The sequence below is a fragment of the Mobula birostris genome, chromosome 2, assembly GCF_030028105.1.
Source record: "Mobula birostris isolate sMobBir1 chromosome 2, sMobBir1.hap1, whole genome shotgun sequence".
Lineage (NCBI taxonomy): Eukaryota > Metazoa > Chordata > Chondrichthyes > Myliobatiformes > Myliobatidae > Mobula > Mobula birostris.
The window spans coordinates 115,478,028-115,503,542 of NC_092371.1; the positions used below are offsets into that span (position 1 = coordinate 115,478,028).

General features: G+C 44.4%; 1 protein-coding gene across 10 annotated transcripts in view; it reads right to left on the reverse strand.

Moving 5' to 3' along the window:
- LOC140190165 (tyrosine-protein kinase Fyn) overlaps nucleotides 1-25,515 on the reverse strand; it is a 233,482-nt gene that overhangs the window by 9,639 nt on the left and 198,328 nt on the right. For 8 of the 10 annotated variants that reach the window (XM_072246720.1, XM_072246679.1, XM_072246686.1 and 5 more), the window contains 4 exons: nucleotides 21,780-21,883; nucleotides 16,257-16,406; nucleotides 10,807-10,971; nucleotides 8,899-9,078 (listed from right to left, as the gene is read on the reverse strand). In XM_072246720.1, coding sequence (XP_072102821.1) covers nucleotides 8,899-9,078; nucleotides 10,807-10,971; nucleotides 16,257-16,406; nucleotides 21,780-21,883 — 599 coding nt within the window. Of the gene's footprint in view, nucleotides 1-8,898; nucleotides 9,079-10,258; nucleotides 10,415-10,806; nucleotides 10,972-16,256; nucleotides 16,407-21,779; nucleotides 21,884-25,515 lie in introns of all 10 variants that reach the window. The other 2 variants (XM_072246739.1, XM_072246748.1) reach the window with 2 other exon arrangements.

Here is a 25,515-nt window from a genome sequence, read left to right on the forward strand (position 1 = left end):
GTATGAACAACACTAATGGTTTTTAATGTATCTGAAACATCAACTCCCTGTGATATTAACACTGAGGTTAGAATCACGGAATTCATACAGACACCAAATAATGGACTAAGATCCAGTCGTCAAATTCATGTTTTGGTATTTTAAAAAAAAAACACAATTTAATTTTTTAATAAGCCAATGTGGCTTTGATGGAAACATGGGCTCTGGTTGTCTACATCACTGCACCATTAATAATGAAGGGCTGTTGCTTTGATATGCTGTAGTTTCTAGCATGCCTTGGTTCATGAAAACATTTCCAATAAAAAACATGTTTTTTCTCACAACACACATCAAAGTTGCTGGTGAACGCAACAGGCCAAGCAGCATCTGTAGGAAGAGGTACAGTTGACGTTTCAGGCCGAGACCCTTCGTCAGGACTAACTGAAGGAAGAGTGAGTAAGGGATTTGAAAGTGGGAGGGGGAGGGAGAGATCCAAAATGATAGGAGAAGACGGGAGGGGGAGGGATAGAGCCAAGAGCTGGACAGGTGATAGGCAAAAGGGGATACGAGAGGATCATGGGACAGGAGGTCCGGGAAGAAAGACAAGGGGGGGACCCAGGGGATGGGCAAGAGGTATATTCAGAGGGACAGAGGGAGAAAAAAGAGAGTGAGAGAAAGAATGTGTGCATAAAAATGAGTAACAGATGGGGTACGAGGGGGAGGTGGGGCCTTAGCGGAAGTTAGAGAAGTCGATGTTCATGCCATCAGGTTGGAGGCTACCCAGACGGAATATAAGGTGTTGTTCCTCCAACCTGAGTGTGGCTTCATCTTTACAGTAGAGGAGGCCGTGGATAGACATGTCAGAATGGGAATGGGATGTGGAATTAAAATGTGTGGCCACTGGGAGATCCTGCTTTCTCTGGCGGACAGAGCGTACCTCACCTCCCCCACCTCCCCCTCGTACCCCGTCTGTTACTCATTTTTATGCACACATTCTTCCTCTCACTCTCCTTTTTCTCCCTCTGTCCCTCTGAATATACCTCTTGCCCATCCTCTGGGTCCCCCCCCCCACCTCCTTGTCTTTCTTCCCAGACCTCCTGTCCCATGATCCTCTTGTATCCCCTTTTGCCAATCACCTGTCCAGCTCTTGGCTCCATCCCTCCCCCTCCTGTCTTCTCCTATCATTTTGTATCTCCCCCTCCCCCTCCAACTTTCAAACCCCTTACTCACTCTTCCTTCAGTTAGTCCTGACGAAGGGTCTCGGCCTGAAATGTCCACTGCACCTCTTCCTACAGATGCTGCCTGGCCTGCTGCGTTCACCAGCAACTTTGATGTGTTTTGCTTGAATTTCCAGCATCTGCAGAATTCCTGTTGTTTATGTTTTTTCTCACTGTGGGATTGCTATTGCCTTGAATTCTATGATTTTTTTGCAAGCGCGTTAAGAGCTCAGGCCCATGTTGAATAATGGGCTACACAGCTCAGGAAAACAAGTCAAGATGATGTCAATGAGCCAGCTAGGGATGGACAATCAATGGCAACCTGGGAAGTATCACCCATCTCTTGGGGCGGCATGGCAGCGTAGTGGTCAGCACAGCGCTTTACGGTGCCAGGGACTCGGGTTCAATACCTGCCACTGTCTGTACCGAGTTTGTACTTTACCCCCAAAACCACATGGGTTTTCCCCCCACAGATCAAAGACATACCGGCTGATTGTTAACTGGTCATTGTAAATTGTCCTGTCATAAGGCTAGGGTTAAATTGGGGGTTGCTAGGCAGCACGGCGCAAAGGGCCAGAGGGGCCTACCCATGCTGTATGTCAATATATAAATAGATAAGTATCTCGTGTAATCAACTGGGATGGATGACATCCGACCTCAAGGTAGGAAATTACGTGATTGATCCCAAATTGTATAAAATAATTGCTATCAAATGATTGTTTTATAAATTGGGTGTAAATTATGCGGATCTAAGTAGGTTAAGCAAAATGTTTTGGCAAATGGTACAGATTTGTGTGTTTGTGGTTGGTGCCAGTGTCCGTGCAGTCTTGGCTATAAACAAGGGAAAGTCTGCAGATGCTGGAAATCCGAGCAGCACACATACAAAATGCTGGAGGAACTCAGCAGGCCAGGCAGCATCTGTGGAAAAGAGTACCGTCAACGTTTCGGGCCGAGACCCTTTGGCAGGACCGGGGGAAAAAAGTTGAGGAGTAGATTTAAAAGGTGGGAGGAGGGGAGAGAAACACCAGGTGATAGGTGAAACCTGGAGGGGGAGGGGTGAAGTAAAGAGCTGTGGGAAGTTGATTGGTGAAATGAGGTGAGAGAGGGAAAAGGGGATGGGAAAATGGAGAAGGTGATGGGGGAGCACTACTGGAAGTTTGAGAGATCGATGTTCATGCCATCAGGTTGGAGGCTACCCAAGCAGAATATGTTGTTCCTCCAACCCAAGTGTGGCCTCATCACGGCAGTGGAGGAGGCCATGGACGGACATATTGGAATGGGAAGTGGAATTAAAATGGGTGGCCACTGGGAGATCCTGCTTATTCTGGCAGACGGAGCGTAGATGCTCGGTGAAGCGGTCTCCCAATCTATGTCGGGTCTCATCGATATACAGGAGGCCACACTGGGAGCACCGAACACAGTATATGTCCCCAACAGACTCACGGGTGAAGTGTTGCCTCACCTGGACGGACTGCTTAGGGCTCTGGATGGTGGCGAGGGAGATGGTGTAGGGGCAACTGTAGTGCTTGTTCCGCTTGCAAGGATATGTGCCAGCAGGGAGATCAGTGGGGAGGGACGAATGGACAAGGGAGTTGCGCAGGGAGCGATCCCTGCGGAAAGCAGGGGATCAGGGAAAGATGTGCTTGGTGGTGGGATCCTGTTGGAGGTGGCGGAAGTTTCGGAGAGTTATGTGCTGGGCGTGGAGGCTGGTGGGGTGGTAGGTGAGGACAAGAGTAACCCTATATCCCTGTTAGGGTGGCAGGAGGATCCCATCCCCTTTTCCCTGTCTCATCTCACCTCACCAATCAACATCCCAGCTCATTACTTCATCCCTCCCCCTCCAGGTTTCACCTATCACCTGGCGTTTCTCTCTCCCCTCCCCCCACCTTTTAAATCTACTCCTCAGCTATTTTTTTCCCCAGTCTTATTGAAGGATTTTGGCCCAAAACGTCGACTGTACTTTTTTTCCCTAGATGCTGCCTGGCCTGCTGCTTTCCTCCAGCACTTTGCGAGTCTTGGCTATTGCCTGGTTATATTTCAGAGAGGCACACGAGGCTGCAATACTGGAATCCGCAGCGACAAACAACAGGCTGGAGGAGCCCAGCATCTGTAGGGTTTTAGACAAATGTTGACAATCCCTTTCCCTTCACAGGTCCTGCCCGTCCTGCTGGGCTCACCCAGGAGGTTATTACTGCTTACACTTTTCTCTACACTCGCTCATCACGTCGGGGTTCAGCAGATGAACCCCAGCAACAGGAAGTCCCTCCCCCCGTGCAGTTAGTTCTATGAGGGCAGTACCAGTGCTGCCCAGATTCACTCATAGCTAATCTTCTCCGAGCGGGGAGCAGTCAGGAAATCACTGACAGAATTATAAAGCAAAGCAAAGGCAGATTGAACACACTCTGGGTGGCAGACAAATGGAAAAAAATTGATTGTATGCCGTAATTTAGCAAACTGACAGTGCTTTTATTTGCTCATGTTGGATGGGAGGACATTTTGCTTTTTCTTTATTGAACTGAACAACCACAATTACTCCTGTGATGGGCTATAAAAAGTATTACTCATGCACATTGTGCATAAGGTCAGTTGCTTTCTCTCTGTTTTTATATATAAGTAAACAGCAGCAGACGAGGTAGCTCTCAAAACCCCTTCTTACCTGCTGCAGATTTAAAGACTATCTTTCTGCTGCAGTCTTTACAATCTGCTGACTTGAGCAGACTGTACTTGCAATTTCCTTTGTCAGGAGGGTGGGGAAAATATTTGTCCATTCTCTCATACAACTGGCTTTTCCACCTTCCTCCACTGGAAGAAGATAGCTTACTTCCACTGGCAAATGCCCAGCAACTGGTCCTGTTCAACAGTGTGGCTGTGTGGTGCTGCTTCAATGACGCAGGCTTGAATTTGACCTCTGCGTGCTGCTTGCCTGGAGTTTTTGCATGTCCTACCCGTGACCACATGGGACCCCCCTCCCCCAGCTCCACCCCCACCATGCTCTGGCTTCCACCCACATCCCAAAGATTTGTGGGTTGCTAGGTTCATTGACCACTTAAAATTACCCCTTATGTAGGCAAGTTTCAGGAGAAACAGGGAGAGTTGAGAGTTGAACTGGCTGAGCTCCAGCAAGATGGCGGCACGCCTAGTCGCAATAGCTTCTATAGGGTCAACCAAACTAGCTATTGTCTTTTTATGCGCTTTTTTCTATGATCGCAAGATCATGCTGGACACTTAGAACTTAAAATACAGCAGGTCTACCCCATCAGAGAATTGTTGTTTGGTGGAGAAACTGAAGGAGGTGGACTTGGTGCAGATCGTGCTGCTGCCTGTGTTGGAGGAGTCAATGCATGAAGACGGTGCACAGTCTTACAGCGAGAGATTAGTCTTAGTTTCTTTTCTTATGATCACAAGACCCCGTTGGACTTTGGTGGTGTGGAATGCTGCAAGTTTAATTCATTGGTTTATTGACAAACGACAGAGGGGAGGAGCTGTGTTCCTCGGTTGTAGCAAGGACTAGTCCTCAAGCTGCGACGTCACCTGTTTGCAGCCGCCCGGGGGGAGCATTGGGAGTCTGGCGTGCCACTGGAGTGCCAGAGGTGGTGTGATGCAGCACCCATGATGGAGCTGGTGCTGCCCCCTTGTGTTCACTGTGCAGGAAACAAGCTGTATTGTGTTCACTGCAGACTGCTGCAACATTAATGGACTAAGGGACTTGGGCAATATATTTTTTTGTGTGGTTGTATTTTACTGCTCTCTTATATACGCTTGCCATCTTATATATACTCTGTGCTGCGTTGACTGTTGGTACTGTATTTTGCATCTTGGCCCCAGAGTTTGGTTATACTCATGGGTATTCGTAATAGCTGAATAATAATTAAATTTGAACATGAGAGTGGATTACAGGGAAATAAGTGGGATTTATGGGATTGCTCTGAGGGCCAGTCGAGACTCGGTCTGCTGAATGGCCTACTCCTATACCGCAAGAAATTATGAGATAATTTGTTCCTTTTTTCATAAGGAATAACGGTGCAGAGTGGGCTTTGCAAATTGAATCAAAGGGCACCAAGCAAAACTCTAAGTTGACCAGGTGGAGATGTTACATCTGCGATCTAGGTTCAATCCCAAGAGGGCGAAGAGTTCAGCAAATAGAGCTCAAGCTCTGTGTTTGACTTAGTAAAATGAGGCAGCACAAAGGGGGTGTGTGACCGATGCCCGGATAATAACATGGGCTTCACCGGCTAAACCACCTGACTGCAGAAAGCCCCAAGGGGAGATAAAACAGGAAACAATAAGCAAAGAGGGAGCATGAGTTACTACCTCATAACTCCAATGTGCTGTGTGTAGGCAGAGTAGGTGAGGGCTTGTTGCTCCTATTGGTGGAGGAGTCAAGGATGAGGGCAGACACAAGTGAAGATATAGGCAAAAGAACCAAAAGTGGTCTCAGGAAATATTTATCCTGCAGTAAGCCGTCAGGGTCAGGAATGCATAAGTATGGACAATTGTCGAGGCAGATTAATTTTTTTGTATTGTGAAGAGGAGTTGGTTGAGGACTAGCTGAATTATTCTAACATGGAACAAGCACAGCTTTGACTGATAAACAGCCTTCCTTCCTTCCTTGTTGAAACCATTCACCAACACAGCCCCAGAATCTGGACTCCACCATTCAATAAGATATGGCTTCCTGATCTTGTCCTCAGCTTCACTTACTTCCTAACCTTTGGCTTCCGTGTAGATTAAAGTCTATCTTGGTCTGAAATACATTTTTGACGACTCCACCTGATCTGATTCCTGGGGTAGGAGACCCCAGGATTCTGGTCCAGTGATAACGTAGTTTGGTTGATGGATTTCTAGATCAGGGTAATGAGAAACCTGTAGGTGATGGAAGCTCCTGTGCACGTGCTGCCCTTTGTCATCCTGGTGCCTGAAGTCACAGTTTGGAGCAGCCTGGGCGAATAACTGCAGCTCGTTTTGAAGACAATACATACGGCTGCCACTGTGCACCAACAGGAGAGGGAGATGAAACGGACAGGCTACCATTCAGTCTGTTCTGCCCTGGATGATGCCAGTCTTCTTAAGAGAAAGCTGTCCAGGCATGTGGAAGGTACCCCGTCACCTCCTAAATGGTTCTTAGCAGATGCTCCAGGGTGACAGGTGTGAAGCGGGCTGAGAGGGACTTGATAAAGGTATGTAGACAGGTAGGAGGCAATGTTTCCACAAAGAAAAAATATCGAAGACTATTGTGCGAGGCAGCTGTGGAAACTGGCATATGTTCAGAGTAAGGGGACCATAAGATATAGGAGCAGTATTAGGCCATTTGGCCCACTGAGTCTGCTCTGCTACGGGTGATCCAATTTCCTCTCAGCCTCAATCGCTCACCTTCTCCCTGTAACCCTGACTAATTGAGAATCTATCAACCTTTGCCTTAAATATACCCCATTCCTTGGCCTCCTTAGCCGCCTGTGGTACGGAATTCCACAGATTCACCACCCTCTGGCTGAAGAAATACCTCCTCATCTCCATTCTAAATGGATGTGCCTCTATTTTGAAGCTGTGCCCTCTGATCCTAGCCTCCCCCACCATAGGGAACATCCTCACCAAATCCACTCTATCAAGATCTTTCAACATTTGATAGGTTTCAATGAGGACACCTCTCGTTCTTCTGAATTCCAGTGAGTACAGGCCTATAGCATCAACCTGTCCTCACAGGGAGGATTTGGAGGAAGAATATTCTTTTTCCCCCAACCAAAGGGTGGTTGAAATCTGGAACACACTGCTTGAGGAAGATGTGGAGAGTCTCACATCATTTAACAAGTATCCAGATAAACAGCTGAATTGTCAGGGCAAAGTAGGTGAATGGCCAGGTGCTGGTATATAGATAACAAAAGCTGGGTGCTTGATGTGGGCCAAAAGGCCTTGTTTGGAGTTTATATGACTCGATGAGATGAAGCACTTGCTACAGGATACATCGGCTCCAACCTGCTCTTACAGCAGACACACTTCTGTGGCTGAAGACACAAGAGTCTGCAGATGATGAAATCTGGAGACAAAAGGAAAACTGCTGGAGAACTCGGCAGACCAGGCAGCATCTGTGGGGTGGGGTGGGGTGGGGGTAATGGCAGTTAACGCTCCAGGTCAATGCTCTTCATCTGGACTGAAGAGAGAGAGACAAACAAAAAAGGTGGAAGGAAAGAGTGGAGCAAGAGCTGGAGTGTGATAGGTGGATCCAGGCGAGCAGGAGTGACAGGCAGACGGAGGGGAGAGTGGGAATAGCAGAGGGTGCAAGGTGATTGCTGGAGGGATCAGAAGGCTGCAGGTGATGGAATCTGATAGGAGAGGAAGGTGCAGCACAGAACCAGATAAGGGAGGTGGGGAGTCAGATGGGAACACTAGTGGGAGGAATGTGAGGGTGTTGGGCAGAAGTGAATGGAGGAGAGGATGCTACTGTTGAGTAGCATAGCTCCTTATCTTCAGCATGACGTACCATTCCATTCCCATAAATGCAGCTCACTTTCTTCACAAGGAACCAGTATGCCACCCGATTAGACTGTGAAATTTTGTGTTAGGTTATCTTGTCCACTCTCCTCCCCTATCAGATTCCTCCTTCTCCAGCTCTTCACCTTTCCCACCGAAATGGCTTCACCTATCATCTTCTAGCTAGCCTCCTTCCCCTCCACCCAACTTTTTATTCTGGCGTTCTCCCTCTTCTTTCCCAGTCATGAAGGAGGATCTCGGCCTGAAACATTGACTGTTAATTCATTTCCATAGATGCTGCCTGACCTGCTGAGTTCCTCCAGCGTTTTATGTGTGTTGATCTGTTGTTGCAGAACCATTTAAACTGCATACTTTGAGAACTTATCAAATTACTTTTGGACATTTTTTTGTAACAATGTGGACCTTGAGCATTCTGCAAACCTCAGGCAGCTTTTGCTGAAAGAGTCAGATGTCAGATATGACACCCTTTAATACAGATATTTCTTGATTTATATAATTCATTATAATACTATTTACTCTGAGCAGGTATTTTCAATTTACAAGGCTGTTTTACATTACAATGAATAGGTATCCAGTCTTCACCTGTGGAATACACTGTGACCAAAATGCATTTCACCCAACCTTTTAGACTTACAGAATTTCAGTTGAGGCATTTTGAAAGGATGGCAGTAATTTGTTACATGGTATTATCGCTGGAAGCTTGGAAGGAATTCTAGATCCTAAAAACCATTGGTGTGGAGAGACTACGGGGACAGGTGTGGGATACCACCCAGAATGACTGGACTTTGCACCAGCCAAAGTCTCCTCTCCTCTTCAGAAATCTGTGACAGGTTATAGTGAGATTGCTCCCCTCATTTATTGTATCAGCCATTTCAAAATTCAAGCAGTGAATTTAACACAATATTTCAGGTGTTCCCAACCTTTTTTATGCCATGAACTCCTACCATTGAGGGGTCTGTGACCCCCAGGTTGGGAGCCCCTGCGTTATTTCTATGGCTATATATTTATTTTAAGCTTAAGGTGCAATTATACAAAATGCAAACTTCAAGCCTCAAAGTTTTCTTACTCAACCATCGTCTACAATTAAATATATCAATCCAGGATGTGGAAGTGTATAAATTCAATGGGATAACTATCCTGGAACCATACAGAAAACAAGATGATTCACAAGCAATACAAATAAAACGACCACTTAACCGCACTCTGGCAACTTTACCTTTGCTCATGTATTCAGTGACGATGTAGATGGGTTCCTCCGAGACGACGGCGTAAAGCTGAACTAACTTATCATGCCGTAACTTCTTCATGATCTGAGCTTCCTCGAGGAACGACTCAGGAGACATCGTGCCGGGTTTCAGTGTCTTCACTGCAACTTTTGTGGTTCCATTCCATGTACCTTTGCCACACCACACACACAAAAGGAGCACTCACTTACAGAAAGTTAAAATAATTCAAAATAAAAAATGGAACTGATGAATTTACAATAGCCTTTTTTTAATGGTTAGCTTTAATATCAGGATGGGTGAGGCACAACCATTTATTCTGCATGCACATGGGGTTTTGAAAGAGTTTTTCAGCCATACTAACACATACTAACTAATAGCAATGTGCATGCATCATCTGAGTCAGATGTACAGCCATTTAGGATAATCATCCATTTTAGTTATCGGGATGAAGCTAAGAGTGGTTTTTTTGTTAAGCCAATATTACATGCTATTAAAACATTGTGTGTGGAATTGATCACAGGAAATAACCTTAGTGATGTCAATCCATTGGCAAACATCTCCGAAAATGTTGGCTTCAGCTGGGCTTCTACGCAGTCAGCGGGGCGCGCAGAGTTTGAGAGTCTGTTTTACATCAAGCAAGTGGGTGAGTGAAGTGCTAACCCACCACCTTACAGAAGCAAAACTGCTGAAGTTTGAAATTATTGAGGTGGGTTCCGTAGACTGCCGATGGTCAGGGATGTTGTGTATGGTTTGCCAAACTAAGGTGGGTACATACCAGTTTGGAGGGCAGAAGCAGCAATGAGCGCAGGCTGCAAATACCATCACCAGTTCGATGGTCTGGTGATTTTTTTTTAAAAGGGAACCTGATCTCTTGCATTCACCATTATTAGGACAAAGGAGCAGAAGGCCATTCAGCCCCTCTGATCTATCCTGCCTTTTCACACAAGCCAGTCTGCACCCCAACTCCTTTGATATTTCTGTCATATCTAGCAAACATTCTTTAGTCTCCTTCATGAAATTTTCATTGACCCTGAATCTCTACAGCTTTTTGAGGGTCAGTTCCTGATATCACCTGAAAAAGCCCATCTCTGTCATGTTTCCTTGCTCCAGACTCACTAAATGGTAGCTAGCTGGTTCGGTTGAAATAGAATGTTTCCGATAACCACTGTTCTCTGACATTTAATGGTCTGCATTAAATACCAATTCAGTAATAAGTAACTGCAGATGAGCTGCTACTCAAGACCGACCAGCACGCGGGGGTCATCTCTTGCGTAAAGGACTGTTCTGTGTTTTGAGTAAACCCCTACAAAGATCTGAAGATTACAGGAGAAAGCTTCTTGTCCACCTTACCATACCACACGTCGGCGAAACATCCCTGACCAAGCTTTTTCTCCAAGTTTAGGGACTCGCGTAAAATTTCCCATGAGTCTTTGGCTAATCCAACAGTTTGCGGAGTTGAGTTAATGCAAACCATTGTTAAGTTATAGCACAGGCCGTCAGCTGACTCTGAGGAGAATAGATGCAAGGGAAAAGGTCTTAAAATCCAATGAAGCTCATGCATCCAGGAGGATGGAAACTGAAGTGGTCAAGTGAAGCTCAAGGTAAAATAAAAACTGCAGGATTTCCCAAGGCACAGTCTTGCTCTCTGACTTTTAGGAAAGTGACCAACCAAACCTCTTCATTGCGAATATCTCTCTTGGAAATGATCCAATTGGCAGCTAGATATTTTTAATTGGGGCCGTCACGTTTTCTGGTTAAATTTACTACCCGGACATCAGACTGTGTGCACTTGGATCGACTTCACTGAACCCCTTCTGCCTTCCATCGCTCCCCGTGTTCAGTGTTGCTCCTCTCCCCAGGTGTCTGGGGATAGGCACAGAGTCATTCCGGTTTCATACCCATCCAGACTTCCCCAAACTGCCCATTTCCAAGCCTCTTGATGAGCTGCAGAGACTCCCGGGAGATCTCCCACACGTCTTTGGTTTTCACAGATAGGTCAGCAAGTCTTGGCATGCCCTTGTGGCAGGGGACGACCAAGCGGCAACACAGACCGGCAGCGCGCTCTGCAGGGGTGGGGCACAGGGTGTGGGAAGGGTTGGTGTGGAGTCACCGGTATGACAAAAAAAAATGCAGATAGCCACAGGGGAGAGAGATACACACACACACGAGAGAGAAAGAGAAGCGAGTAAGTTGTCCAGGCTCTGCGACATCAACAAGACCAATATGCAATGAGATAGATCACCTGTCACATTGTTTACATTATTTGGTCAGTGGGGTTTCATTCATGAAGGCTAACGAGCTGCTTAATGAACAGAAATTATACACGGTGCATGAACAAATTTCTACAGAATTACCATGGAGAGCATTCTGACTGGTTGCATTACCGCCTGGTACGCAGGCTGCAATGCATGGGATTGAAAACGGTTCAGAGGCTTGCAGACCCAGCCAGTTCCACCACGGGCATTGGCCTCCTCACCATTGAGGATATCTTCAGAAGCTGGTGCTTCAAGAAGCCAGCATTTACAAGGACCCTCACTGTCCTCTTCTCATTACTACCCTCAGGGAGGAGTTACAGAAGCCTGGGGACGCACGTTCAGGAATAGCTTCTTCTCCCCTGGCCTTTAGATTTCAGAATGGTCCATGAACACCACATCACTATTTTGCTTTCTTTTTGCACTATTTTCACGCATTTCTTGTAATTTATTTTTATGGAAATGACAGATTTCATGATGGAACTCAATGAAACTAAAGCTGATTCTGATTCTGAACCAGCAAAATGGACAATGTCTCCCATCCACTACATAATGTACTGGTTGGGCACGGGAGTATATTCAGCCAGAGACTCATTCCACCGAGATGCAACACAGAGTGTCATAGGAAGTCATTCCTGCCTGTGGCCATCAAACTTTACAACTCCTCCCTTGGAGGGTCAGACACCCTGAGCCAATAGGCTGGTCCTGGACTTATTTCATAATTTACTGGCATAATTTACATATTACTATTTAACTATTTATGGTTTTATCACTATTTAATTATTTAAGGTGCAACTGTAATGTAACGAAAACCAATTTCCCTCGGGATCAATAAAGTATGACTATGACTATGACTAAATAAAATAAACCTGATATGTCCTGAAGACATTTAACTAGTCCTGAAAGCTCTCTGGGAGACTGCATCAGACCAGAGGAACCGAAAACCATCCAGAAGCTATCTGGAAGGCCATCTGGCAACCAGTTAGGAGTTTAAATGCATCTTCCCTTTGGACAACAGAGTAGATCTGCAGCTGACAACAGACTGGGTCATAGAAAGAGGGGAAAGGCACATCGCATATTTCTAAGGCAGCAGATTTGGTTATATACGTGCTACATGGATTAGGGGGCACGTGCTACATGGATTAGGGGGCACGTGCTACATGGATTAGGGGGCACGTGCTATATGGAGAGGTTGGACAAACTTAAATTGTTTTCTCTGGAGGGGCAGAGGCCAAAGGGAGACCTGATAAAAGTTTCTAAAATTATGAGGGGCAGATACAGACCACTGGTTTCTTTCCCCCGTGGTCTCACTCTCTCATAGCAAAGGTGAGAGAGTGTAAGTCCAAAGGAGTTGGGCAGGGTACACTTTTATTTAATACACACAGAGTGTGCTGGGTGCCTGGAATTCATTGCCATGGGTGATCCTGGAGGCAGGTATTACAGAGGCATTGAAGGGCTCTTAGATGATCATGTAACTATGCAGAGAATGGAGGGATGTGGGCCATGTGCCAGCAGAAGAGATTAGGTGACGTTACTTTGGCGCAACATTGTGGGCCGAAGGGCTTGTTCCTCTGCTGTACTCTTCTGTGTTCTTAGTCTTATGCTGTGAGAGGGACGGTCCCCCGGGTCTGGTCTTCTGTTTCCAACAGATCATCTGAGCTATACAAAGAACGAGCAGAGGCTGGGAATCTAAAACAACAACAGAAAATGCTGGTATCACTCAGCTCAGGTAGCAACAACAGAAAGAGAAGCAGAATTAATGTTTCAGGCCTTTAAACTCTGCTTCTCCTTCACAGATGCTGCCCGACTTGCTGAGCGTTTCCCACATTTTCACAGCATCTCTTCAGAGACCATAGGGCAGGGGTTCCCAACCTGGGGTCCATGAACGCCCCGAGTTAACGGCGAGGCTCCGTGGCATAAGAAAGGTTAGGAACCCCTGCCGCAGGCGGCCATTACACCGGCATTCTAGCACGTCGCTGGTTGAAGAACCTTGCTGTGCACTCCACCATGACCAGCCCCACCCCCCCATTGCAACACTGGTCAAAAACAAACTGTCACGGAAAGGTACAATATAACATTGTCCGAAATCTAGGAACGCCGAAGTGGTTCAAAGAGCAAACATGTACTCTGTTCCTACACCGCACTGGCCCAAAGGCTCTGGTTTTCCCTCCCATAAGATGTGCAACTTCTTTTCATAGAAAGCACCATTAATCAAGGGAAAAAATGGTAGTTTTGTGTGATTTATCACAACGCCGTCCTTATCCCACCATCACACGTCAATCCTATGTATTTCTTTGCCAAAAGGAAGACACTTACCACAACACAAACAAAACAAGCAGCAGAACAGCAGGTGTAAACAGATCAATACACATTAAGCAAGGAGTCAACAGGATCACATTTGAAAAGCTCTCTGCAGTGATATTGATATGCAGCAGAGTTTAATTATCCATGACTTCAGATTAAAACATCGACGGTACACAACGCTGTTTGCGGTTAGCACTACGCTTTGCGGTACGGGTGACTAAGTTCAATCCCTGCTACAAACGTAAGGAGTTTGTACGATCTCCCCGTGTCCGTGTGGGTTTTCTCCGAGTGCTCCAGCTTCCTCCCACAATCCAACTACACACTGGCTGGTAGGTAAATTGGTCACCGTAAATTGTCCCGTGATTAGGCTAGGATTAAATCGGGGGTTGCTGGGGCTGGAAGTGTGTGTATATATATATATTTATTCAACCCATCCACTCAGCCCTGGCCACGGAGCAGGGGAGAGAGATGGACAGCTCAATCCATGGCCAAGATATAAACAGCGGCTTCCATCAGTCAAGGGAGCAGTCCATTGCTTGCAGTTATAGGCTTCCTGTGGGAAATCGTTGGAACTGCACTGATTAAGGGGCAAAAGCTCATTGAGCAGAAAGTCAAAAACACTCATTTTAATTAATAGGATGATTTTATTTTGTTCTAATTCATTCTCACTTAGAGTTTTCATCATTGGCAAGGCTTAGGATTATGGTTTGCTGGGCTATTTCGGAAGACAGTTAGGAGCCAACCACACTGGTGTGTCGAGTCACATACAGGACACAAGTGGGCAAGGAAGCCCGGTCTGATGAACCTGACTGAACCACATGAGAGATGTGGGCATACTGCAGCTTCTGATTCCAGACTCACTGTGAACTCCCCCTTGGTGGGACTTGAAACTGCTCTCCGGGCCTATCAGTCACTTGTCTGGCAACATCACACGGTGCTACCTTAGCCATCTGTAATGGGGCGTTGCATGCCAGAAGTTCCAGCATGGAAGGGAACAAAAACCAAACTGCTCTCCTGAAGGTGCTGGAGTCGGACTCCAGGGTGTCCTTGAAAACTCTGTCTGAGAGGCAGCTCCTGCAGTTTGAGTCTAGTTCACCAGAGGATTAAGAACCAAAGAACCAACTTATGAAGGAAACATCCAGCAAGTCACCTCACAGTAAAAAGGAGGCTAAATTAACTACCTCAGTACAAGAATTGGGACATCATGTTACAGCTGTACGAGACACTGGAAAAGCCGCATTTGGAGCACTGCATAGTTTCTAGTCATTAAAAGAATATCATTAAACTGGAAAGGGTCCATGGGCGATGTACGAGGATGTTACCAACACTGGAAGCTTGAATTATAAGGGGAGGCTGGACAGGCTTGGGCTACCTCCATGGAGCCGAGGAGACTGAGAGGTGATCTCTAAAGTTTATAAAATCATGAGGGGCACAGGTTTGTACAACCACATGCTTCTCCCTAGAGCAGGGGAGTCTAACACCGAAGGGCACAGGTTTAAAGTGAGAGGGAAAGACTTAAACGGCAATATTTTTATACAGAGGCTGGTATAGATATGGAACAAAAGGCTTAGAGAGCAAGGTTTCCCAACCTTTTTTATGCCATGGACCAATACCATTAAGCAAGCCGTCCATGGACCCCAGGTTTGCGACCCTGGTTTCGAGGGACATGGACCAGGTGCAGGCAAATGGACTAGCTCAATTAGGGAACTGGGCTGAAAGGCCTGACTTCTGTGACATACAGCTAGACGACTATGACTCCTACCCGATCCCTTTTCAAAGGCAATGCTCAGCAACTGGGGTTTTGGGCAATGAGAGTCTGGGAAGCCAGCAGTTGAGCTGCTGTTGTGGTCCTGGGTGACTAGTGCAGCGTGAAGGTCCTGGACTAGGCAGTTTGATCCAGCGTTCAACAGTACCCTCAGTTGGTCATGTCACTGCTCAAACATCAAATGATTTGCTGCTGTTGCTACATGAGGGGTTGCAATTGCAACAGCAGCGGTAAGGAATTATATAAAAGCAAACTATCACTTGTACCTGAAATCGGAAATGGGAAGTGAAGTTTATGGACAAACCTGGGTCAATGAAAGGCTACTTGTCTAAAACTTTAACTCCAATTCTCACCTCAGCTGCTGAGTACTTCCAGCATTTTCTGGATTTATTACTGTGATCAATGAATTTATTTATTTATTATTCACAGTGTGGAATAGGCCTTCCAGCCCTTTGAGTCCTGCTGCCCAGCGACCTTACCCTAATCAGGGGACGACTTACAATGATCAATTAACCTGGGTCTTTGGACTGTGGGGGGAAACAGGAGCACCTGGAGGAAGCCCACGCAGTCACAGAGGAAACTTACAAACTTCTTAGAGGACAACAGGGGGAACTGAACCTGGGTCGCTGGTACTGTGGTAAATGCTACAATACCATGCCGCCCCAGTGTGGCCGAGTAACATAAAGCACAGAAACGAGGCACTCAGCACACATAAACAGACCTGGATCAGATCAGACTATTACTTATTCCTTGACAGTTTTATGGAACAAGAATCCTCTTAGTGGTGAACTTCACATCCTGCACTGACTACTTACCCCACAGTACAAACATTAAATACACTGCATTTTAAATATTTATTAAAATAACACACTCATGATACTACTTGGCCAACTTTTACATCTTAGTAAGGTTTCACATTTCCAATAGACATTTTTTTTAAATTAAAGTTTTATCCACAAAAATATACAAGGAAATTTGGTTATATATTTAATTGTTACTGTTAATAACTCTCAGAATTACTGCTTACCGGCATAATGTTGAACCAGTTGTTGCAGGGTTTCAAACTGCGCCCGGGTCGTTATATAATACCCACCGCTGTCCAGTTTGCGAATCTTATAGTGTTTAACATGGTCTCCTTTCGTATCATCCCAGTCACGTATTGACAAAGAATAGGCACCTGCATGCATCAAACAAAGTGGTGTTAAGGCATAGTTCAGTGAAATATTCTTGTGCTTTTACAATCACGTCAAGCTACACAGTTAACCTGGCAATTTATCAAGTCAGAGTATTAATTTAGGTCAATCTTACTCCTCTTGGATGTGAGAAAAGTTAATAAGGTTAATGCGGTTACAACAGCAGCCATGTTTCCGATACACTTACATGACATGATGTCTAAAGAAGCACTACATATGAGTTATCAAACAAAACTGTTTGACATTGAGCCATGCAGGGAGATGGCCAAGAGCTTGATCAGAGAGATATTATGGAGATGACCAAGAGATTGATCAGAGGGATATTATGGAGATAATCATGAGGATGAGCAAAAGCTTGATCAGAGAGGTAAAATGGAATTTTGTAAAAAGAAAAAGTGCAGAGAACAGATTAAACTGTAGATGTTGGAATCTGAAACAAAGCAGAAATGCTGGAAAAGAACAGGGCCACTCAACAGTGTGTGTAGAAAGATGCCTGGTTTCTTTCCCTCAAGTTGTTTTTTCACTGGCTGAGTTCTTCCAGCACCTCAAAAGGGCAGAAGGGTTTACAGAAAGTAATTCCTTTAATCTCTCTGCCCTTAGCAGATGAAGGTAAAACCAGAGATGGTGCAGTAATTTATGAGCCCAGAACCAAAACAGAAGTATCTGGGGGCTGAAGGAGGGTGTGTGACCCTGGGGGGGGGCAGTGTCTGAAAACAGGTTACCACTGGCACTGTGGATAGAGCTTTGGCCTTTCCGCTCCGGAGATCTTGGTTCAATTCTGGCCTTGTGTTAGTGGTGTGGAGTTTTTCTGTAGTCTCCGTAGCTGTGTGGGTTTCCTCTCACATCCCAAAGCTGTGCTGGTAGGTTAGTTGGCCACCACAAGTTGCTCCAGTGAGGCGAGTGACAGAAGAATCAAGGTGGAGATGGACATGTCAGGGAGTATGGGTTACAGAGAAATAATGTTGGGATCCCCCTGGGAGATAGCATGGACACAATAGGCTGAATGGCCTCCCATGTCATAAGCAAAATATGAACTGTGAGAAATTCTCTGTCGATTCGCTGCGATAGTTGATGACTAACGTGACACTCATTTATGCTTGTAGGCATTTGGAAACATTGATTTCCACAGTCAAAATATTTCAAAAAATCATAAAATGAGAGAGTTTATTAATAACCAACTTTCATGTAGTTATTTTGCTGTTCCTATCAAAGTTCCTGCAGGTCCAAATAATAACTGTAGAGCCAAAAACCTCTTCAAATTACATTAAGAATATTGGTGTCATGACTTTGAAGAAATAAGAATCTAAGAAATAAGAAGAGGAGTCAGCATTTGGCCCTTCAAATGCCCTACATAATACCATACCCAATCCTGTGCCTTGACGACTTTTCTGTCTGATTCACAAACCCCGATCACCTAACTGCAACTAAATCAATCATAGTTTTGAAGGTCCTCGCCAACAGAGAGGACTTCCCTCCAATGCAGAGACCCTCCGCCTAACTGAGTTTATGCTCATTTCTATTCTAGATGACCAAGACCTTATCCTGAGACGATACCCCTAGTTTTCGACACCCAGCCTGTGGAAACAGTCCCTCAGCCTCTGCCCTATCAAAATAAAGAGATTAGAGTTAAATGTCCTGGGTATGACTCTAAACTGCAACTGGTGATGAGGCTCTGATTGGGGACTTTCAGAGCTTTGGGGAAAGTGGAGTTACCCCTTAGTCATTCATTGCTCCCAGGGCTGCTCTGACCTGGAACGGTAGCACCTGCAAGGTTACGAGTGAAGGCCAACAGCAGATCCGGCAGGTTCAGTAACTGAACTTATGACGGAGAAGGCGGATGAGCTACAACCTCAAACGTCAACGGTTATAGCACAGGCGGATGAACATTTGGGAAGAGAAATGGCGATTTCTTTAGTTCGCCCAACAGTAAGCAATAGCAAACCACCGTTGCTATTTGCTAAGAAAACCATGGTCAAACTCACAAAATGTATCACACAACAACAGCGTCAAGAGGATCTTCAAGACAATTCTGAAGATGCTTCGCTCGGTAAGGTTGATTCTGGTCAGCAGGGGATCCCCGACCATCATCAAGCTACTGCTCATAAAATTCAAGTAACACAAAAGAAAATTATTGCCACTTGGAACGTAAGAACCCTATATCAAGCAGGAAGATTGGACAATGTGATAAATGAAATGGAAAGACTAAAGATTAACATCATGGGAATTAGCGAAGTTCATTGGATAGGTGCTGGAACATGTCAGATTAGAAATAAAACACTAGTTTATTCTTGTGGAACATCTTATACTAATGGAATAGGAATTCTTATAGATGAAAACATGGCAAAAAGTGTTTTAGGACGTTGGGCAATATCAGAAAGAGTGCTCCTTGTTAGATTCAGAGGGCAACCATTTGATTTAGTAATTATACAGGTATATGTACCAACAACAGATGGAACAAATGAAGATATAGATAAATTCTATGAAGAGCTTGAACAAGCAAAGAATGGATGCAAATCTCAAGATATTGTTATTGTCATGGGAGATCTAAATGCTGAAGTAGGACAAGGTGCTGATGGAAATACCATAGGAAAATTTGGACTAGGGGAAAGAAATGAAAGAGGTGAGAAATGGGTAGAATGGTGCAAGATGAATAATCAGGTCATTATGAATACCTACTTTAAAAACCATTCAAGGCGCTTGTGGACCTGGAAATGTCCAGGTGATAACACTAGAAATCAAATTGGCTTTATTACTATAAACCAAAGATTTAGAAACTCAGTGACTCAATGCAAAACATATTCAGGTGTAGACTGTAATAGTGACCATAACTCAGTAGTATGTCATGTAAAAGTAAAACTTAAAAAACTAAAGAAGCCAAAACCTGAACAATCCCTTGACTACTTGCAATTAATTAAAAAAGAAAAATTAAGACAAAAATTTACAATTGAAGTAAGGAATAGATTTCAAAGTCTAGAAATAGAATCTGTTCAAGATGATAGCAATCATGTAGAAATGAAATTTAACTCTCTGAAAGATGCCTTGGTAGAATCATCAAAGTCAGTGATTTCTAAAAAAGAAAAAAGCACAAAGAATAAATGGATGACAGATGAAATCAAAAATCTAATGGAAGAAAGCAATTCCTATAGAATATAAGTCCTTAGATAAAAAAGTTAAAAGCTTTATGTCAAAAAGCCAAAGAAGAATGGTTAAACCAGGAATGTGAGCAAATAGAAAGAATCCCTATTACTGATCCAAAAAGGTTACATCAACAAATCAAGAATATTCTATCACTGGTAAAAAGCTCCTCTGTTTTTCAGGTGGATGTTTGAAAGCAAAGGATGGTACCATTATCATGGAAAAAGAGGAGATTATGAACAGGTGGACTGAGTATATTCAGGAATTGTTTGAAGACGATCAAGGCAAAAACCAGAAATTCAGAAAAACATTGAAGGTCCAAGTATTTTAAAATCTGAAGTTCGTAATGCAATAAATAAGATGGAGAAAGGAAAGGCAGCAGGTCCTGATGAATTAGTAATAGAACAAATTATTGCCCTTGAAGATTACGGAACTGAAAAACTTACTGATTTAATCAATGACATTTATGAGACTGAAATAATACCAGAAGAGATGAAAAAATCAGTATTTATCACTCTTCCTAAGAAACCTGGAGCAAGAGAATGTGAATTACATAGGACCATAAGTTTAATGAGTCATATCACCAAGATACTTCTAAGAATTTTGATGACAAGAGCTAAAAGTAAGATACAAGCTGAAATAGGCAAAGAACAATGTGCTTTTGTGAAAGACAAAGGTACAAGAAACGCAATATTAATGTTAACAATACGATAAGAACGAGCTATTCAAGTGCAAAAAGATTTGTTTGTTTGTTTGTTTTATCGACTACACAAAAGCATTTGATAAAGTGAAGCACAATAAGTTATTTGAAATATTACAGAAAACTCTAGATCTAGATTCGAAAGATCTCCGCCTAATCAGAAATCTGTACTGGGAACAAACTGCCGCTGTAAGAATAGATGGAGAAGTGAGTCAGTTTATGGAAATCAAGAGAGGCGTTAGACAAGGGTGTGCTTTCTCCCCTCATTTATTTAATGTGTACAGTGAAACAGTATTACAAAAAATAAAGAGACATTTTGGGAATCAAAGTTGGCGGTGAAAACATCAATAATTTCAGATATACAGATGACACTGTGTTAATTGCAAGAATGGAGGAAGAACCACAAAACTTAATTGATACAATTGTTGAAAAAAGTGCAAAAATGGGTCTATCAGTTGCAAAAAGACAGAATGTATGGTGATATCCAAAAAGAAGGAGAATCCTATCTGTGGGCTGAGAATAAATGGGGAAGACATAAAACAAGTACAGAACTTTTGCTACTTAGGAAGCTGGGTGACATCAGATGGCAGGTGCGACTTGGACACCAAAAGAAGAACAGGGATGGCAAAAGACACCTTTACGAGAATGAAGGGTATACTGACCAACACTAAACTAGGCATGACAACCCACCTCAGAGTACTGAAATGTTACATTTATCCAGTTATGTTATATGGCTCAGAATATTGGACAATATCTAGTAACATGAGGAAACAAATTGTAGCAGCAGAGATGTGGTTTTTGAGGAGGATGCAAAGAATATCATGGACGAAACAAATATCTAACGAGGATGTCATGAACAGAGCAAACACAAAAAGAGAAATAATGTATGAGATCATGAAAAGGCAACGTAACTTCATTGGACATGTGATTAGGAAAGAGGAGTTATGGGATGGTAATTATGGGAAAGTTTGAAGGGAAGAAAGCAAAAGGAAGACAAAGACAAAGACAAATGATGATGGAGACAACAGCCAGAGAACTGGAAGTGAATACCAACTAATTGATCCACTTGACCCGAAACAGGAGTGTGTGGGCCATGGCAGTCAAAGCTCAAACTGGGCACAGCACCTGATGATGATGATGAGAGTTCAAAGCAGTTGAGAACTCATTAAATGGCAGAGTGGCCTTAATGGCTACTTGTGTTCCTAACTGTGGGTTGGTATCCCACTCAGTGTTTCGAGACTATCCTGCTAGTGGCTGGGAAAGAGGTGAGTGTAAAGAGAACCATGTACTGATAGGACACTTGTGTGGAACATCACTGGGAATAAATTGTATTTAATTTACAACAATTACACATGGGAGATTTCTTAATGCTACACACCAGCAAGAATCTGGTCAGGAAATACAATCCTGCTCCATGACTCTTGAACTCGAAAGTAGAAGTTTTGTTTGGAGTAAAACGATTAGGAGGGTGTGGGGAATTGTGGAAGAGGGGCAAGGGGAGGGGTTGGCGGTAAGTCCTTACCTTTGGTGGTTTCACTTTCACGAATAAGGAATGTCCCTCTTGGGTTGCAGATGGACAGGAGTTGCCTCTCAGCTTCTTTGCGGCCAAGCTTGCCAAAGTACCACCTGTTGAAAGAGGGGATTTATTATAAGAAGTGGGAAAGTCTGTGCATGGTTCAATGCAGGAACTCCGAGGAGTAAACTCAGCCTCTTCATATCACACATAACTGTCCAAGGCAGGAGTGGAAAGCCTTTCCGTTTTGTTCTGCATTGAGTCCCACACCATCAGGTTCAGGAACATCTATTTTCCTACAACCATCAGATTCTTGAACCAACTTGCACAACCCCAACTCTACCCCAGCAATGGACCACCTCTTTGCACTGGCATAGACTTGTCTTTGCTAGTCTCTTTAATTTTTGCACTAAGGTTTAGCATTGGCAGTCTTTTTTTCCACTGAATGACGTTAACTTTTTTTTAATACAACTTGTGTATAATTTATATCCAGGGCATTGTCATTGGTGAAGACCATGAAACTACCAGGGTGGGGCAAAACTGATTGCAATGGCACAACAATGTAGCCGGAGAGCAGTATCATTGTACCATTGTGCAGTAATCTAGGATCAAGCCTGACTTCTGATGTTGTATGTTGGGAGTTCCCACATTCTCCGTGACTGTGTAGATTTATCCAGGGTGCTCTACCTCAAAGACGTGGATCAGGTACGTTAACTGACTGGTGTAAGGGATCCTGAGTGTGTTGGTGGGTGATAGGAGAATAGAGGGGAGTTAATGGGCAAGTGTGAGAAAAGTAAGTGAGGAAATGAGATTGATGTGCGGACTGGTACAGATGTGATGGGCCGAATAGCTTTTTATGTCATAAGGAACTGTTGATGTTCACAGATCTCCTTTATGGAAGGAACACCAGCATCACTTGGGTTGATTTTGTATATGACTCTGGGCTCACAGTGCCAGGCTGCCTTCTAAATGCCCCCAGAAAGGGGCAGATAGTGGTGACAACAAATGCAAACCTTGGCAGCACAGTGAACATTTCCTCACCGAATTCAAAATCAAAACAAACTTCAAGGAGGTGCCTTAAAAAACAGCCAGGAATCTGACACTGAAGGGTTGAAAGCGACTCCTTCTCCATAAAACTTACTGAAAAGATGCCAGCGGTCACCGATTCCAACCGATGGGGATGAAGCTACTGGTTGAAAATTATTTCCAGGTTAGCTTTCATCTCTAGCACCCCCTAACCAGGTTAGCTTTCTACTTGAAAACACTCATGACCAGGCTCGGGATAGCCTCTATCTTGCTGTTGTCCAACTCGTAAACAAACCTCTTGGACGTTAAAGGTGAGCTCTTGACCTGACAATCAAGCTCATCGTGGACCTTGTACCTTATTGTCTACCTGCAGTGCACTTTCCTGTAACCGTAACACAGTACACTGAGTTCTGGTATTGTCTACCTGCAGTGCACTTTCCTGTAACCGTAACACAGTACACTGAGTTCTGGTATTGTCTACCTGCAGTGCACTTTCCTGTAACCGTAACACAGTACACTGAGTTCTGGTATTGTCTACCTGCAGTGCACTTTCCTGTAACCGTAACACAGTACACTGAGTTCTGGTATTGTCTACCTGCAGTGCACTTTCCTGTAACCGTAACACAGTACACTGAGTTCTGGTATTGTCTACCTGCAGTGCACTTTCCTGTAACCGTAACACAGTACATTGAGTTCTGGTATTGTCTACCTGCAGTGCACTTTCCTGTAACCGTAACACAGTACATTGAGTTCTGGTATTGTCTACCTGCAGTGCACTTTCCTGTAACCGTAACACAGTACATTGAGTTCTGGTATTGTCTACCTGCAGTGCACTTTCCTGTAACCGTAACACAGTACACTGAGTTCTGGTATTGTCTACCTGCAGTGCACTTTCCTGTAACCGTAACACAGTACACTGAGTTCTGGTATTGTCTACCTGCAGTGCACTTTCCTGTAACCGTAACACAGTACACTGAGTTCTGGTATTGTCTACCTGCAGTGCACTTTCCTGTAACCGTAACACAGTACACTGAGTTCTGGTATTGTCTACCTGCAGTGCACTTTCCTGTAACCGTAACACAGTACACTGAGTTCTGGTATTGTCTACCTGCAGTGCACTTTCCTGTAACCGTAACACAGTACACTGAGTTCTGGTATTGTCTACCTGCAGTGCACTTTCCTGTAACCGTAACACAGTACATTGAGTTCTGGTATTGTCTACCTGCAGTGCACTTTCCTGTAACCGTAACACAGTACACTGAGTTCTGGTATTGTCTACCTGCAGTGCACTTTCCTGTAACCGTAACACAGTACACTGAGTTCTGGTATTGTCTACCTGCAGTGCACTTTCCTGTAACCGTAACACAGTACACTGAGTTCTGGTATTGTCTACCTGCAGTGCACTTTCCTGTAACCGTAACACAGTACACTGAGTTCTGGTATTGTCTACCTGCAGTGCACTTTCCTGTAACCGTAACACAGTACATTGAGTTCTGGTATTGTCTACCTGCAGTGCACTTTCCTGTAACCGTAACACAGTACATTGAGTTCTGGTATTGTCTACCTGCAGTGCACTTTCCTGTAACCGTAACACAGTACACTGAGTTCTGGTATTGTCTACCTGCAGTGCACTTTCCTGTAACCGTAACACAGTACACTGAGTTCTGGTATTGTCTACCTGCAGTGCACTTTCCTGTAACCGTAACACAGTACACTGAGTTCTGGTATTGTCTACCTGCAGTGCACTTTCCTGTAACCGTAACACAGTACACTGAGTTCTGGTATTGTCTACCTGCAGTGCACTTTCCTGTAACCGTAACACAGTACATTGAGTTCTGGTATTGTCTACCTGCAGTGCACTTTCCTGTAACCGTAACACAGTACATTGAGTTCTGGTATTGTCTACCTGCAGTGCACTTTCCTGTAACCGTAACACAGTACATTGAGTTCTGGTATTGTCTACCTGCAGTGCACTTTCCTGTAACCGTAACACAGTACACTGAGTTCTGGTATTGTCTACCTGCAGTGCACTTTCCTGTAACCGTAACACAGTACACTGAGTTCTGGTATTGTCTACCTGCAGTGCACTTTCCTGTAACCGTAACACAGTACACTGAGTTCTGGTATTGTCTACCTGCAGTGCACTTTCCTGTAACCGTAACACAGTACACTGAGTTCTGGTATTGTCTACCTGCAGTGCACTTTCCTGTAACCGTAACACAGTACACTGAGTTCTGGTATTGTCTACCTGCAGTGCACTTTCCTGTAACCGTAACACAGTACATTGAGTTCTGGTATTGTCTACCTGCAGTGCACTTTCCTGTAACCGTAACACAGTACACTGAGTTCTGGTATTGTTTTTCCCTTGTACTACCTTGTTGTACTTAAGTTTTGAAATGATTGTTCAATGGCATGCAAAGCTAAGTTTTTCCACCGTGTCTCGGTACCTGTGACAATAATTAACTAAGTCAGTTCCAGAATCCAGAAGGGGCTGCCTTGCTCGGATGTCCTGGGTCATCCGACCAAGGTGTGAGAGCAATCCCTTTGCAAAGGCACAAGTGCAGTGTGGGTGTACCTTGGCCTAGCACTACAACTGTTCACTGTCCAAACAACAGCACAATCCTTTTCTTTTTATTCACCCAAACACACCTTTGGACAGAAAGAAACACATACAGAATACTGTAGGGACTCAGCAAGGCAGGCAGCGTCTATAGAAATG